General features: G+C 57.5%; 1 protein-coding gene across 3 annotated transcripts; it reads right to left on the bottom strand.

Annotated features, from left to right (window-relative positions):
* Positions 1 to 607: 607 nt before the first annotated feature.
* Positions 608 to 8,570, bottom strand: HOMER3 (homer scaffold protein 3). Of its 3 annotated transcripts, none has more exons than XM_043587121.1 (10): positions 8,457 to 8,570; positions 6,646 to 6,727; positions 6,402 to 6,558; positions 6,024 to 6,155; positions 4,718 to 4,825; positions 3,493 to 3,614; positions 2,812 to 2,968; positions 2,384 to 2,494; positions 2,202 to 2,288; positions 608 to 1,095 (listed from the first exon to the last, which is right to left on the bottom strand). In XM_043587121.1, exons 2-10 carry the CDS (start codon positions 6,657 to 6,659, stop codon positions 904 to 906), a joined length of 1,080 nt encoding a protein of 359 aa, XP_043443056.1. In that variant the 5' UTR covers positions 6,660 to 6,727; positions 8,457 to 8,570; the 3' UTR covers positions 608 to 903. The 3 variants fall into 3 exon arrangements, with proteins under 3 accessions (XP_043443056.1, XP_043443058.1, XP_043443059.1); XM_043587123.1 differs by lacking the exon at positions 8,457 to 8,570 and adding an exon at positions 7,775 to 7,917; XM_043587124.1 differs by lacking the exon at positions 8,457 to 8,570 and adding an exon at positions 7,439 to 7,745.
* Between the last annotated feature and the right edge of the window lie 7,166 nt (positions 8,571 to 15,736).

Raw genomic sequence — 15,736 nt, forward strand, 5'->3', positions numbered from 1 at the left:
TCAGCTGCTGGTGCTTCCCAAGTCCCCTGGAACATCATGTCGCCCCCACCACACCCCCAGTTCTCCATTCCCATCGGGCCAGGCCCAAAGCTTTGAACTACAGTGCTGGCCATTCTGGCCAGGTGACCCTGGGTTTGAGAAGCCCTCTCTGAACCTCAGTTCCCTCATCTGGAAAATGGGCCCACCAGTGGCACCCCTCTCCACACACAGCCATCGGGTTCAGTGAAGTGACTCCCATGTGTAGTGAACACTACCATGTTCTAGGAGCTTCTCTATCTGCTCACCTGGTGGGATTTGGGGTTTCTAGCCAGAGTAAGGGGGGGGGGGGGTGTGTGCTTAACCAAGGGCCACCTAAGGGCAAACCGGTCCAGACGTGAGTTGAGCCCGGGGTGGGTAGGGACAGCTATGCTGGGCAGAGCCAGGCTCCTGGCTGTGTGGCCTGGGCATGCTCGTCAGGCTCTGAAACTCCCTCTCCTCACTGGCAAGTGGTTTACTAAGCCCTACACAGCCTGAAGGCGGCTGAGGTGCATCGCAGAGGAAGCAGGTAGAGGGGTCCAGGGACGGCGGTTAGATGCTTGGGTGCCCACACAACACACACAGGCACAGCCACTCTTAGAAATGTAATGTGGGCACCAGCACGCGCCCTGGGGATTCTAGAAATTCTACACAACGAAAAGCCCCAGAACAGCCCCTGAGCTGCGAGCGGCCAGGGCCAGCTGAGGCATTATGGCCAGGCCCTCCCCGGGCTGAGTTAGGCCCCCAGTCCCTGCCAGGGTGAACGGCCCACTGTGCCGCCTGCGGCCCGGCTCGTGCCCCAGGCGGGAATCCTGCGTATAAAACCAGCTCCTGCAGGCCCCGGCTCCCACGCAGACCCCGGCTCCCACGCAGACCCCGCAGCCAGGTTCAGGGCGTGCCCTCTGCCAGGCGGGCTAGGCCCTCCCGCAGCTCGCTCAGCTCAAACAGCCTGACGTCCAGCAGCTGTGCGGCCCGGCCCACCTCAGCCCGTGCCCGTTCCCGCTCGGCCCGCGCCTCCTCCAAGCTGCGCTCCGTTGCCCGCAGCTGGTGCTCCAGCTCGGCGTTGCGGGTCTCCAGGTCCTGCAGGGAGACGATAGGCAGGATTTGAGGCCCCAACAAGCCTTAAGGGTCACCAGCCCTGCCTGGGGCATCCAGCCTCTGAGTGTCATCCCATCAGACCCCACTCTGGGCCATGCCTTAGTCTCTTATCCTCCCTGCAGCTTCTGCCCGAGACACTCCATGGGCCCTTGGCCAATCTGCATGTCATGGAACTGATCACATCCCTCTTTTGCTCAAAACCCTCCTGTGACCCCATTAGGCTGGGAACAAACTCCACTCCCCTCCTTCCTCTCCTTATTCATTCCAACTCAGCCTCGCTGGCTTCCTGGTGGGTCCTTGACTATGTTGAGCGTCTCCCCACCTCAGGGTCTTTGCACATGCCGTGCACTCTGCCCAGGAGGCAAGAGGGAGCATTTCCCCAACTTCTCTCTCCTGGGTCACTAGAGCCTTTGACATCTTCCCCTGCAGGACTCAGAACGTGTCCCGTGAACATTTCTCAGATAAATTCTTCAATGAAAGCCAGGCCAGGGGCGCCTGGGTGGCTCAGTTAAGCATCCAACTTCGGCTCAGGTCATGATCTCAGGGTCTGTGAATTCCAGCCCCACATCAGGCTCCCTGCTGTCAGCCAGCAGCCTGCTTCTTCGAATCCTGTCTCCCTCTCTCTCCCCTCCCCCAAACTCTCTCATGCACTCTTTCTCTCAAAATTAAATGAACATTAAAAAAAAAAAAAAAAAAAAAAAAGCCAGGCTAGTCAGACTTGGGTTCAAATGCAGTCTCCTGATCTCAGGCTGGGGATGTGTGAGGACTTGATGGGGTCAAGCATGGGAATTCAGCAGGGACTCAAAAACGGCTTGTTGAATGAAAGAATGTGAAAAACTGTGCCGATGATCATCCTTTCCAAAACACTGGCTGCAACTGAGGCTTTCCATGCACCTGGTCGTCCCAGTCCTTCACAACCCTAGGTAACTGTCTTCCTGATCCCACCTACGGGTGAACCAACAGGCTCGGGGAGGCACATAGCTGCCCAGGACCCATCGGGAAGGAAAGATCCCAGGTCTGTCCCACCCCCGGGGGCTGGCTGGCTCTCGGCAGGCACCCCCCCCCCCCCGCCCCGCAACGACACACACCTGCACCTTCTGCTGCGTCTCCTCGCGCTCGGTGGCGTCCAGGGCGTCGCGGGCCCCACCGGTCTGACTCTTCAGTGTCTGGATCTCCTAGAGAAGAGTTCCCAGGGTCTCTTCTGGGGTTCCTGGCTCCCTCGTGAGGGGTCAGGGAAGGTGAAGCCCAGGGACACGCACTCAGCCCTCACCTGGTCCTTGGTTTGCACTAGCGCCTCCAGCTGCTCCAGCGACTGGCCTGGCCCTTCCTTCTCACTGACCGAGGGTGGCTCCGCGGCTGCCTGGGCCTCCAGCTCTGCTACCTGTGTGGACAGGCATGTCAGCCCCTGAGCCCCCCAGCCTGCGCTCTCCTGACCCCCGGGGAATCTGCCCCTTGCTCAGGCACACCTGTGACTAGGTACTCATCCCCTCTGATTCAGGCTACCAACTTGAAGCAGGCAGGACTTCAGGGTTTGACAAAGAGTGACATGATCTCAAACCCGTACTACAGAACAAGAAACTGAGGCTCGGGGGAACAGCCTTGAGATCACACATCCAGTCAGTGAACCCAGGACGGAGGCAGGGGCTCCACAGTTGCCCGGGGCCACTGAGCGTCTCTGGGAGGGAGGGGTCCCCTCACCCGCTGCCGCAGCCTTTCGGCCTCTGCACGCTGGGCCTCCAGCTGCTGCCTCCACTGGGCGGCGGCGGCGTTGGCTTCTCGCAGGGCGCCCGCCAACTTGTTGTTGCTGTCCTGCAGCGCGAAGAACTCGGCCTCCCACTGCACCTCGCCCACGGAGCTGCAGGGACGCGAGGGTTGGCCGGGGCGAGGCTGGGCAGCACTGCGTTTGGGGGCAGGGCAGGACGGTGCCGGAGGCGGGGCGGTGCTGGGGGCGGGGCCGTGGGTGGGGACTTCGCGGGGTAGCGTGATCTCGTCGGGGGCGAGGTGCAAGTAGGTGCCTGGTGTCGGCTCAGGGGGACAGACGGAATGGGGAGCGGGGTCAGCCCACCGGGGTGTGCTCAGAACGGGGTGAGGGTGGGGAGGCACCCGGGGGTTTAGAATTTGGCCGGGGAGGCGTAAAAGAGGCAGGGTTAGCCCCGAGGAGCCGGCGAGGTAGGGGCAGGGTCCGCCCCGAGAGGGCGTGGTCAAAGCGGGAGCGCGTTCCAGGGGCGAGGTCGGCTCCAGAAGGGGCAGGATCGGAGTCAGCCTCCTCTCCTTCCCCCCGGCCTTGGGTACACAGATCCCGCCGCCCTTCGACTTCAGAGAAGTCCCTCTCCGTGCCAGCAGTCCTGCCACGCCCTATGCCCGGCCCTACCCCCTCACCCCTCGGACAGCATCTTCTTGAGCCGCTCGCGCTCTGCGGGGCCGGGGACGTCCGCGCTCTGGCTACGGAACAGTTTCTCGTCGCCGGGGCCGTTGGCGCTGACGAGAGGACTTGGGGGCACCTAAAGGCGTGGGCAGAAGCGGGGTCACACTGGGGGGGGGGGGTGGCTTCAGCCAAGGACCAGTCAGGTCATGGCTGGGGTCAGGGTTGATGTTACTGGGGTTGTGACTGAGGACAGGGGTCCTTTCCAGCACTGGGATGGGAGCGCGCCCCTCTTCTCCTCTTCCACCCTCTCTGGCTCCCCATGGTCCCTGGACCAGAGTTCTGAGCACTGTACCCCCACCTTGCCTGCCTGGGCTCTCACCAAGCTCCCAGGAGCGCACTTGATGCCTGCTGGTCTAAATAAACCCACTGAGATATTCAAAATCTGCAAGGGGGTGGGGGCAATGTGAAATCTCTAAGCTATTCCTTCACAGCAATGCCCTTCCCTGGGGCCAAATTTCAACATGCTTTTAAGATTCTGACAGGAAGCCTTCTACTAGGCTGAATTCATTATAAGTCCCCCTCCCAGCCTGGACCATGAGCCCTGAGGGCAGGGACCAGCCTACTTTTTCAACTCCCTAACCCTCTTTCCCACACAGTAGGTGGTCAGTAGATCATGCTGAATAAATTAATAGGGGAAAGTGCCCCAGGGACAATTTTTTTTACTCTACCCCTCTACTTAGCCATTTCAACCGTCAGGTTTTTACTCTGCCATCTAAGCTGATTTTTTTCTCTTCCTTCCTTCCTTCCTTCCTTCCTTCCTTCCTTCCTTCCTTCCTCCCTCCCTCCCTCCCTTCCTTCCTTAATGTTTATTTTTGATAGAGAGTGCGAGTGGGGGAGGAGCAGAGAGAGAGGGAGACAGAGGATCCAAAGCAGGCTCTGTGCGACAGCAGCAAGCCTGACGAGGGTTTTGAACTTGCGAACCCTGAGATCATGACCTGAGCTGCAGTCAGACACTCAACCGACTGAGCCACCCAGGTGCCCCAAGCTGGTTTCTAGCCCTCCCCTGATCTAAGGCTAGGCCAGCCGTCCAGAATGTGTTCCTGCCACTTTTCCTCCAAGGCTTCTGTTACAGGTCTAGCTTTACACGATCTGTGAGCATATGGTCTTGGGCACGCGCACAGCACCTGGACCCTCAGTAGCAGTTGAGTGACTGGCAGGCATGGGACAAGGAGGGCTGACCTGGTGGGAAGTGAGTCCCAGGGCTGGACTGGTGAGCTCCCCGCCATCCTGAGATTTCTCCCTTGCCAGCCTTGCTGCTTCCTTTACTTCCTGGAACTTCTCAGCAAACTGGGGTGGGATGGGGGGGGGGGGGGGGGGGGGGGGCGGGGGGGGGAAAGGCAGAACAAACAATCAAAGAAAACCCAGCCCCCTCTCCCAGAGCCCCATTAGGTCACCCTCACCCCCCACCCCCAGCACCAGCCGTGTCACTATGGAGGCGACTTCAGGAGCATCTCCTGAACTAGTTCATCTCCTGAACTAGAAGAGTGGTAAGAAGGCTTAGAAAATGTCCCCAGTGATCAGATTGAGTATCATGGCGGAGGGTGGGGTGTTCACGGAAGTGTATTACATTGAGGCACCTTGAAAAAGGGATCGGTCCCCTTTTCCTCTCAGCCAGGCTTATTTCAGCAAGGAGAGCCTCAGGTGAGTGCTGTCTGGAATGCCTGGGACACTTGTGAATATCTTTTTATAACAAAGAGAAAGCAGGTCTTGGGCTCAGAGCCTCTTAGAGGCACCTGTAGCCAGTGGGCAAGTAAATCACCCTTTTCTCATTTTCACTGTACTTATGTTTACATTTACCACTTATACACCAGTTTTCCAGTTGGGGTAGGACACACTCACTTGTTTTTCATTTTCAAATAAATTTCCTTAGTGCGAAAATACATTCTTTAAAGAAAATATTTACATACACACAGTCACTCGATTGGGGCAGCGGGGCCAGTGCAATTCATTGCGGTGGGGGGGTGGGGGGAGGGAAAAGGGGATGATCTTTTCAAAAAACAGTCTAAGAGCAACTGAATATACTCAGTGGGGAAAAAATACTCCTACCTTATACCACCCACAGAAATTAATTCAAGACCTAAATTTGAAAGGAAAATTAAAGCTTCTAGAAGAGAAGAAACTCCTCACGATCTCATTAGGAATCAGAAAGCACTAACCATCCAGGGAAACAATGGATGAGACAATACTGAAGCCCAGAGACAGCAGAGGGTGGAGGGAGGCAGTGAAGAAGGTAGGGCTGGGGTGTGTGAGGGAACTCTTAGCCCATCCCAGGCACCCAGAGAAGGGTAGGGTGTGTCCAAAATTGGAACAAGTGGCCAGCAGAGCTGAGACATGAGCCAGGGAACCAGGAAGGGACTTCCGGCTTCTTCTGATACCCATCCTACGGCTGGGAAGACTGGAAACCCAGTACCTCCAGGGGCCCCAGTATACCCAGAAGACATAGGCCCAGCTCCATCCCTCCCACCGTGGCATCCTACCAGCCCACCTGGGTCAGATGCTGCTCAGAAGCAAAGCCGAGGCCATAGACAGTGTTGGCACGACTGTCTGCCCACTGTCCGAACTTCTGGGAGGTTTTGGTAAAGGTCATGTTGGGGGTGACAGTGCTGTTGATGATGGCCTGGGGAGAGGTGGGGAGCAAAGTTCAAGGTTGATGAGACTGACGATAATAATGAATAGGAAACCCCCAGTGGCTCACTTTGTCTTAGCTCCTCAGAGATCCTTGGTCTGAGCCATTTCGGGAGGGAGACTGATCCAGGGCTCCTCCCCAACCCCAGCCCCCAGGCACCCGGCAAGGCAACGACCAGACCCAGGCCTGTTGCCGAGACCCCTTGGGCCTGCCACCCCACCCAGGCCCTGCCAGGACCTTGGCACCCCCAATGCTGATGATTCGGTAGACATTGCGGGTGGCATCATAAAAGTAGGAGACAGTGAGCGCGTGCTTGCCCGCTGGGATCCAGTTCCGCTTGGTGGCTGGGTCAATCTGGAACACGTGCGCCCTTGTGCTGAAGATGGGCTGCTCCCTGCATGGGGAGAGTGTTCTCAGCAGGGCTGGGCATCCCCGGGGGGGGGGGGGGACTCAGGGCCAAGCTGCGGAGGCAGGGACTCACCTGGCTGTGGACATTGGTCAGGCTGGGCTGGGTGGGCTCCAAGAGGCAGCCAGAAGGATGGCAGGAGGTGTGGTTTCAGCCTCTGTGGGGGACAGGGGGCTTGTGAGCGTCTCCCCAGGACAGGCTTGGGGAAACCAAGCGGGTCCAACCTCAGGAAGCACCACCAAATACATACACCATTCATAGAACCTCAGTCAAAAAGGTGAGAGAATCAGCAGATCACCCAGAGCACAACGGCCCTGGAGGAAGCTCTCACAACACCTTGAGCTGGAGATGGCTCTCTAAGAAGGAGCCAGGTGGCCCCTGATAGCCCAGTGTAAACTTCTCAGCATGCTAGGCACTGAAGTCCCAGAGAAACCCCCTCAATCTTGGGGCTGGGTAGAGAAGGGCCAAGGCCAACTCCCGCTTGGGATTTTCTGCCACATTCACTCATCACTCCCCAAACCAGGATCTCTATCAAAATGTAGGGCATCACCAGGTGCCTACTGGGAGACCAGTCCCCCCACCGAACCCACAGAGAGACACCTCGGCTTCCACTCTAGGGCAGAGGCACATCTTGGAGTCAAAGTCCAAACCCCCAGGTAGCTCCCAGCCTAGTTAAAAAGATAAGATGTAGCCAAACAACTTTACTCTGGTGCCAGATGGCCCGTGACCACTCAACCCCAATGCCATCCATGCAGGGCTGGGTGGGACCAAGGACTGGGAGAGGGGGCTCCCCAGCCTCTCTTGGTTCCTCCAGCCACAACCCCACAGAAACCAGGAACAGTTGCCCTGGAGAATTCCCGACCCTCACCTCTGTGCCCCCAAAACCTGTACCAGGGGGATCTGTGGAGGATCCAGGAGGGACCTGGCGGAAGGAGGTGGCAAGGTGGGGGAAGGGAGGCCCCAGGGGAGTGGCCTCCTTGGTCAGAGGAGGGATGCCCCCCCACCCTGTCCTGGGCAGCTGCTGCCCCGGTCACAGGGTCTGAAACCGGAGCCCCTGGGTGGGGGAGGGGCGGCAGCTCTGGCCGGGGCTGGGAGCGGGTCCTGGGTCGAAGCAGGGTTCCAGGGTGCAGGGGTCCCAGGAACACAGGCCCTTCCGGCCCTGACAGTCCTGCCGAGACTTGCAGCTTTGGGGAAAGTTACTCACCAACTAGTCATGTGCCTCAGACGCCTCCGGCCGCGGGGCTCCCGAAGGAGGCCCCGACCCCGCCCGGTGCCCAGGATCCCCAATCGCGTGTGGGGGCGAAGCCCCACCCCAAGCGTCCCAGTCCGGGGGGCCTGATATTCAGCAAGGAAGCAGTTCCCATCCGCGTCAGAAGCGGGGCGCCCAATGCGCGCCCCAACTTCGGGAAGTGCCACCCTCGACCAGGGAACTTCCGAGACGGGCGCAACGCCCCCCAACTCCGGGTCGAGAACTTCGGGGACACATTCTCCGCCTCCTCCAACGCCAGCCCCAGAACTTCGGGGATCCCTCGCGCCACCTCCGACTGCTAAATATCGGGGATTCCCTGCCACCCCTCCAGCCTCGGGCCCGGAATTTCGGGATCCCCTCGTGCCGCCTCCCTCTCCCAGGCCCGGAACGTCGGGGACACCGCAGTCTCCTCCAACGCCGGGTCCGGAACTTTGGGAACCCCTCGCACGGTGCCCTCTTCGACCCCGACTCCGGAACTTCGGGGCCCCTGCGCCCTCTCAAGCCCTGGAACTTCGGGGCTCCCCGAGCCGCACCCAGCCTCCGTGTCCGGAACTTCGGGGACCCCCGCGCCCTCCCCCGGCCCTAGAACCTCGCGGGCCCCCGCGTCCCCGACGCAGGCTCGGACAGCCGGGCTCACCCTGCGGGCTCGGCGCCCCGCGAGTGTCCGGGCGCGAGTCGGGTGCTGCCCCGCGGCGCCGACTCCCCGCAGCCGGGCGCCCCGTTCGCTTGCTGGCTCCGGGGCCCGCGCCCTCCGCGCCGCCCTCCGCGCCGCCCTCCGCACCGCCCGCGCCTTTGTCTGCGCCTCCGCCGCCGCCCGCGCCGCCTCCGGTCCCATCGCGGCCGGTCCCGACGCGGCCGCCGCCCGCCCCGCCTCCCCGGGCCTCCGAGGCTGCCCCGCAGCGCCCCCTGCCGGCCCTCCGCGGCGGGGGGGGGGAGGGGGAGAGGGAGGGGCGGAAGCTGGGAGGAAGGCGGGAGAGGACCGGCGGGGAAGGGGTTAAGGACGGGGAAGAGGGACAGGGGGTGGGGATGGGGACAGAGACCCAGACCCAGAGATAGAAAAGACCGGGGAGAGACACAGGAGACAGAAGGAGCGTGTGGCTTCATCGTCCCGTCAGGGGTGGCCTTGACCCTCCAGGTCACTGCTGCCCACCTTCTCACTGCCTGAGGTCATGACCTTCTGCTTTTGATGGGATTCCCTCTCCACTTGCTGGGGATCCAGGGACAGGGGCCTCTCTACCGCACAGAGGTGGGTGCCTGCACACAGTAGGTGCTCAGTAGGTGTTACCAGGAAATGAAAGAGAAACAGGCAGGGAGAGCTGGAAGAGGCTGAGAGAGAGAGACAAACAGCAGGCACTTAATGAGGCTTGATCAGGGGTGCACCGTTCAGAATCCTTCCTGCTTGACTTCCCACCCAGCTCTGATCCCCAGTTGGGGACGGGCTTCTGTCCACCTGGTCTCCCTCAAGAGGATGGCTTAACAGTGCCAGCCATGGTTAGATTATCAGTACTGCTATGCTATAGGGTCCCAGAACCTAGGGCAGAGGGAAAATTGGGGCCTGGTTGCCACCGAATGAGTGAATCCCCTGGAGGTCCTCGGGCCTGGGTCAGAAGGAGCCCTTCATGCACTTGCCAGGAGAGGGTCCTTCTGGAGCTGAGCCAAGCTCAGCCTCCCCAGGCCCAAGTCCACCTGTGGGGCCCGCTGGTCAATCCCGTGGCTGCCCTTTCTCTGGACTCCTCCAAAGTCACACAGTGCCATTGGGTTCATGGACAGAGGCACGGCAGCTCCTCAGAACCAAGGCCCACAGTTCCCTAAAGTTCTGAACCTCATGTTTTGTTTTGTCTTGTTATGTTTTCGGTGCAAAAAAGGCGATTTTATTAAAGCAGGGGGACCGGGGTCCATGGGCAGAGAGCTGCCTGAACCTCATGTTTGAGCTTGCCGACCACCTCACAGGTTTTGTTTTTTACCTTCTTCGTCCCGTCTCCTTTCTCTGTTCCTTTATTTCTGTTTTCCCTGACAAGAATCCTACATCTAGGCTGGTAGCTATCTTCGAATTACTTTTAGGTTGAATTCCTGGTCATGTCGTTTCCGGAGACTTATTCCCAGGCCAAGATCAGGGTTTATTTCGCTTCAGGTCTTTGCCCAACCGGATCCTTCCACCTTTCTGCAGGCATATACTCCGCCTTGTCCTTCCAGGCTCAGCACCACTGCCCCCTCTCCGCCTGGAAACTTCTCTGTCTTGGGCTTGGAGGGGGATCTCGCTGTGTTCTGCGCCATGCCCCCATCACTTTCTGTGCGACCCCTGACCTGTACTACCTGTTTATCACTTGGGTCATGACCAGATCTGGGCATTTTGGGGAGGGCTGGCCCATCCCGGAGCCTCAGCCTCAGCCACTACGAGAGGAACTGCTCACCAACGCTAGGGAAACGGAGCCTGCGGCCTCAGTTTCCCCAGCTGCTTCTAACTTCACAAGGCATCTGCACAAGCAAAGGATTTGGCTTTGCTTTCAGGCCTGAAGCCACAAAACGCTTTGAACATTGTGGGGAAGAAAATACCGTCTGTTCTGTGCAAAGAGTGACTTTTCCTTATTACCAAAAAAAAAAAAAAAAAATTAAGTAACTGGGAAAGGTGCCGACAGGGCCAAGGCTTCTGGAAGCCACTCAGGGTGTGCCGAGTGCTGGCCGGCTGCAGGGCCACGGCCATGTGGCCACTCTGTGGGGGCGGCCAGGAGAGGGGCCCAGGTAGACTTTACCCCTTGTGTGGGCAGAAGGCAACGACATGAGAGAGAGTGGGAGTTGAATCACTTCCCAGGCCCCCCTCAGGCTGCCGGGAGGGGTTGGGCTGGGGCTCACCTTGAGCAGCCCTGACCTGAAGATGGAAGCTCCTCATTCTCCCCTGGGTATAGACTGCCCCGAGCATGGCTGCCCCAAGCTGCCACCTCCACCCCAGCCTGAGACCTCTTCTGCCTGGGGATGTCCTTACAGTGTGGGCAGAGGCCACCACCCCAGGGTGGCTGATTATGAGCGACAGCTTTCCCTTGGTGCTGAGGGAGGATATCAGAAAATGAACTTCCTGTCACAGAGGGGACCAAGCAGAGAGTAGAGCAAGTTTATTTGGCTCTAGAGAAGCTGCATTTGCAGAGTGGCTCTTCGGGTCAGTCTCTGGCCTCTGCGTGGTTAAATCGGATCCACCTTTGGACGGAAGCTAAATTGTCTCTCCTCCCTGGAGGGTTCCTGTCCCACCAGATCAGGGGAAGTCTGTCACCCTTCCCCAAAGCCACATGCCCAATCTCATGGTATGGAGGACAGTGGCCACTTCGATCCGCTTACGACATGATTTGGTTCCTAGCCACCTCTTCTGTGGTTCTATCCCGGCACCTAGAGCAGGACTGACCTGCAGCAGGAACTCTTTATTTTTTATTTTTTATTTTATTTTATTTTTTTTTCAGCAGGAACTCTTTAAATGATTCTTTAAATGAAGAGAGGCTATGGGGCGCCTGGGTGGCGCAGTCGGTTAAGCGTCCGACTTCAGCCAGGTCACGATCTCGCGGTCCGGGAGTTCGAGCCCCGCGTCAGGCTCTGGGCTGATGGCTCAGAGCCTGGAGCCTGTTTCCGATTCTGTGTCTCCCTCTCTCTGCCCCTCCCCTGTTCATGCTCTGTCTCTCTCTGTCCCAAAAATAAATAAACGTTGAAAAAAATAAAAATAAAAAAAAATAAACGAAGAGAGGCTCCCCAAACCCCAGTATTGATCCTTGATGGTCTCCAGAGTCACGTGACCAAGGAGTGCATCTCAGCCCTGCCTGTTACCAGCAGTGTGGCCTTAAAGAAGACATTTTCCCTCTCTGTGCCTTAGTTACTCCATCTATAAAATGGGCATAAAAATGGTACTCACTTCTGAAGTTTCCTGTAAGGACCCAACAAGTCTTTGTGTGCAAAGGGCATGACCCCAGGAGCTTAACCAATGCTGGTTGTTACAAACATTATATTTATTCTTGGCCGTCTGGGCATGTGGTTTTTGATCCTGAGCCAAATTCTTAAGATTTTCTTTCAGGGGTTGAAGAATCCCAACTAGGCATGAGCTTTCAAGGACAGAAGGAGGTCCAATGGCATGATGATTTCTAAATCTTTATCTCTGGGACCCTTATATGCTCCCCCAGCCACACTCCTCCTCTTTCTCCCCATTCCCCCAGCCGTGGCCAGTTGGGCCAGCCACCAGAACTTATCCTCCTGAAAAGCTCCTATTCGTCCCTCAAAGTCCCACCTCCAATGCCCTCTTCTCTGAGAAGCCCTTCCGTGTCTCCCTCTGGACCTTCCCCAACACACTCCCTCCTTCTGAGCCAAGCCTGATCCCTATGGACTAGGGGTGCCTGTGTCCAGCTCTGACTCCCCCAGCTCCTGAAGGTACCTCAAGGGCGGGGCTGAAGCTTCTCTTGGGCTTGGCATCTCCCAGCATGGGGGTCATGGCGTAGGAGCGTTTGGTGACTCAATGCTGGTGACTTTTCATCACTCGAAAGTGATCCCACCTTAAATTCAGATCCAACTCAACTTAGGCACAAGGACAAAGCAAATCCATTAAACAAGCCGCCTCCAGGAAGGCATGAAAGGGCTAAGGGGAGGGGGCCTGACACTGGGTTATGGACTTGAGCTCCCAGGACCTGGGAGGGTCGGGGGTGGGGGTGGGCAACACTTGAGCCCCCTCCAAACTCCAAACCTGGATCTGCGGTTTGGTTCCCACAGACCTAATTAACCCTCATTTGCCACGTGCACTAATTACCTCCGCGGTGCCAGGTGGCTGGGCGGGGCTGCCCCACTTCTGGGAGGTAGGTCGGGGCCCGATTATTTTTGGCTGTGTCGTCCTTGAAGACTCTGCCATCCTTCTGTGTGAAGGGCAGAAAGTGGGGCGGAAAAATTGCGGCCACATCAGTAGGGACGCTCGGAGACTTAGGGGTCAGGTTGGCCCAGGAGCTCCCTGAGCAGCGGGGTTTGGGTCCGAGGCCTCAGGGTCTTTGGTACCTAGCTGGAGGCAGCAAGACCTAGAGGGGCTGAGAATCACCCAGATCCATGGTGCACTGGTTTGGAGGCCTGTCTTAAATGTCCCACGGGTGCGACAGGGCTTGAGTAGGTAGTCAGAGGGGCCTGAGTGCAAATTCTGACTTCCACCCATTTGATGCATGTTACTGAGCATGTGAGCCCCTCTCTTTGCACCTTTCCTGACGGATCAGATGGGGATAATAATTCACAAAGACTACTCTGGGCAGAGGGCACAGCATATGCAAAGGCCCTGAGGTGGGGATGGGCTGAGTATGCTGGAGGAACAGTGAGGGTCCAGAGAGGAGTGCATGGGAAGAGAGTAGGGGTCACTGAAGGCGAAGGAGGTCGCAGGGGCCAGGCGAGATCTCATAAGCGGTGATGTGGTGTGTGGGTTTCACGCCAAGGGTACCGGGGAGCCATGGGGGAGTTTGGAGACAGAGAGGAAGGGACGTGATCGGATTTACATTGCAGGCTCCAGGCCAGGTTTCAGCTCTTGAGAGAGAATCCGGTATCTGTACATGTACAGAATGGGGACAGACCCTCCCTTTCTTTGAGCCTCAGTTTTCTTATCTGAGACAGAGTCCTGAGGCTCAGACAGCCCCAGGACACACTGGACCGTTAGTCAGGGAAGTTCCCTTCCCCCGAGCTCCCAAATTCCTACATGCCCTCCTCTCTGCCTGCCCTCTCCTCCTACTCTCCTTCTGTGGCCTTAAAGGAACAGCTGTGGGAACAGAGAGCGGGAAGCCGCGGGGAAGGCAACACGGAGGGGCTCCGGGGGCCGTGTTCCCGATTGGTGACAGCCCACATGGGGCCAAATGTTCTTACAGGAACCCGGTGACTCAGATGCCGCAGCCTCCTCCCTCAGTCTGCTAGGGGAGGCCATTCCTGGTCGCTAGGCATAGGTGAGAATCAGCATGTGCCCCTCCGGGTGGGCCCCAAACCAGTCCGTCCCAGCCTCCACTGCAGGGATCCCCTTAACTGGATGCATCGCTCGCTTTCCTGCTCTCATAGCTTCTCTGGCTCTGCTGGAGGCTTCAGTGGGAGAATCTGGCTCCTAACTGCCATTGGCCAAGGAGCTGAACCCCGTCTCTGGACCTTTACCCTTAACCCCACCACTGAGCCTTCACACTCAGCCCCACCTATGACTGGAAACGTCAGCTCTAACACCCTCTCCTCCAGGAAGCCTTCCCAGATTCCCTCCACTGCCCCAACCGGGAGTGTCTGTATCCAGCTCCGTCCCGGATGCAGACTGGGGGCTCCTTAGAGTCCTGGCCCAGCGCAAGGCCTCTCAGGGCCCCAATTGTTGTCCAGTGTGGGAAGGCTCAAAGAGACCCTGGGGGAGGAGGAATCTCCATGGCCCTGCCTCTAACTCCATTTTTCTGGAAAAGGAAACTGAGGCTCAGGGGGCTTCCCCAATTAAAAACTGGCCAAGTGGAAAAGCTTGGCCTCAAACCCAGGTCTGAGAGACCAAACCCTGTTCTCTGTAGCTTTTGGAAGCTCATTCACTTGCTTGAAAGTAGATTTGGTACAGTCTGGGCTCAGACTCCAAGGGTCTGACAGTCCATCTCCATGGATGCAGGGGGAGCCTCTCTGGGGGTTTCCTTCTCTGTAAGATGGGGGTTCTTCATCTGTTAACTCATGCTTATTTTTATTTTATTTTATTTTATTTTATTTTATTTTATTCTTATTTATTTATTTTAATGTTTGTTTATTTTTGAGAGAGACAGACAGACAGAGCATGAGCAGGGGAGGAGCAGAGAGAGAAGGAGACACAGAATCCGAAGCAGGCTCCCGGCTCTGAGCTGTCAGTACAGAGCCCGACACGGGGCTCGAACCCACAAGCTGTGAGATCATGACCTGAGCCAAAGTTGGGTGCTTTACTGACCGAGCCACCCAGGCGCCCCGTTTTGTTTTTTCTTTAACGTTTATTTATTTTGAGAGCGAGAAAGGGTGAGTGGGGGAGGGGCAGAGAGCGAGAGAGAGAGAGGAGAGAGCAAGAATCCCAAGCAGGCTCCAAGCTGTCGGTGCGGGGCTCAGACTCGTGAACTGTGAGAGCCGAAGTCAGACACTTAACCAACTGAGCCACCCAGGTGCCCCGTAAGTAGAATGACTACTGACAGCATTTTGCAAAGGAAAGAAAAACAGCCAAAGCAACAGGCAAAGATGGGTGGTCAGTGAAGGTTACTCTGATGCGGTAGTGATGCAGGGGAACAGCACGTGCAAAGGCCCTGAGGTGGGAATGTGCTCAGCTCCTTGGAGCATCATCATCAAGGAGGTGGATGTGACTGGAACAGGGTGAGTTGGGGGGAACCTAGGGGGGTGGGAAGGGCATATGGGTAGGCAGACCCATAGGCTGGGTCACAAGGGGCCCTACGGGCCCCAGCAGAGAGTATGGGCTATATACTCGGAGCACTGGAGAGCCACGGGAAGCTTTTGACAGACTGATTTTAATACTTGCCTTCTCTATTATCACAATGCAGAAGGTATCCTGGGCTGTGCTTGATAAACAAATGACATTGTTATTAGCACTATCATTATTTCTTTGGGGATGTCCACAGGCTCTGAGTTTATATCTCCCAGGGCCTCAGGGAGGAAGTCCATCTCAATAACCGTCTTTCCGCCTTGTCCAGCTTTCCTTTCTCTCCCACACATTAGCTCTGATGCTGGCCCTGGACGTATCGTTGCAATCCCAGGCCTTTGAGTAGACGGAAACATCTGCTTCCCTGAGCAGCCCCAAAGGAGGTCACAGAGGAACCTGCTGCCCACCCCCCCCCCCGCCCAGCTCGGGGAGGAAGACCACCGAGGGAAGGGTAAAAGAGCACACATTGGGCACCAACTGCATACACAGGGGAAGACAGTATGTCCAGGCTGCAATCAGGGGCCGGGGGT

The sequence above is a fragment of the Prionailurus bengalensis genome, chromosome A2, assembly GCF_016509475.1.
Source record: "Prionailurus bengalensis isolate Pbe53 chromosome A2, Fcat_Pben_1.1_paternal_pri, whole genome shotgun sequence".
NCBI lineage: Eukaryota > Metazoa > Chordata > Mammalia > Carnivora > Felidae > Prionailurus > Prionailurus bengalensis.

Coding starts and splice junctions, on each gene's coding strand:
- HOMER3 (XM_043587121.1), bottom strand. Junction 3,615..4,717: donor TGGGACTCACTTCCCACCAG/GTCAGCCCTCCT, acceptor CCACGCCTTTAG/GTGCCCCCAAGTCCTCTCGT. Junction 1,096..2,201: donor AGACGCAGCAGAAGGTGCAG/GTGTGTGTCGTT, acceptor GTCTCCCTGCAG/GACCTGGAGACCCGCAACGC.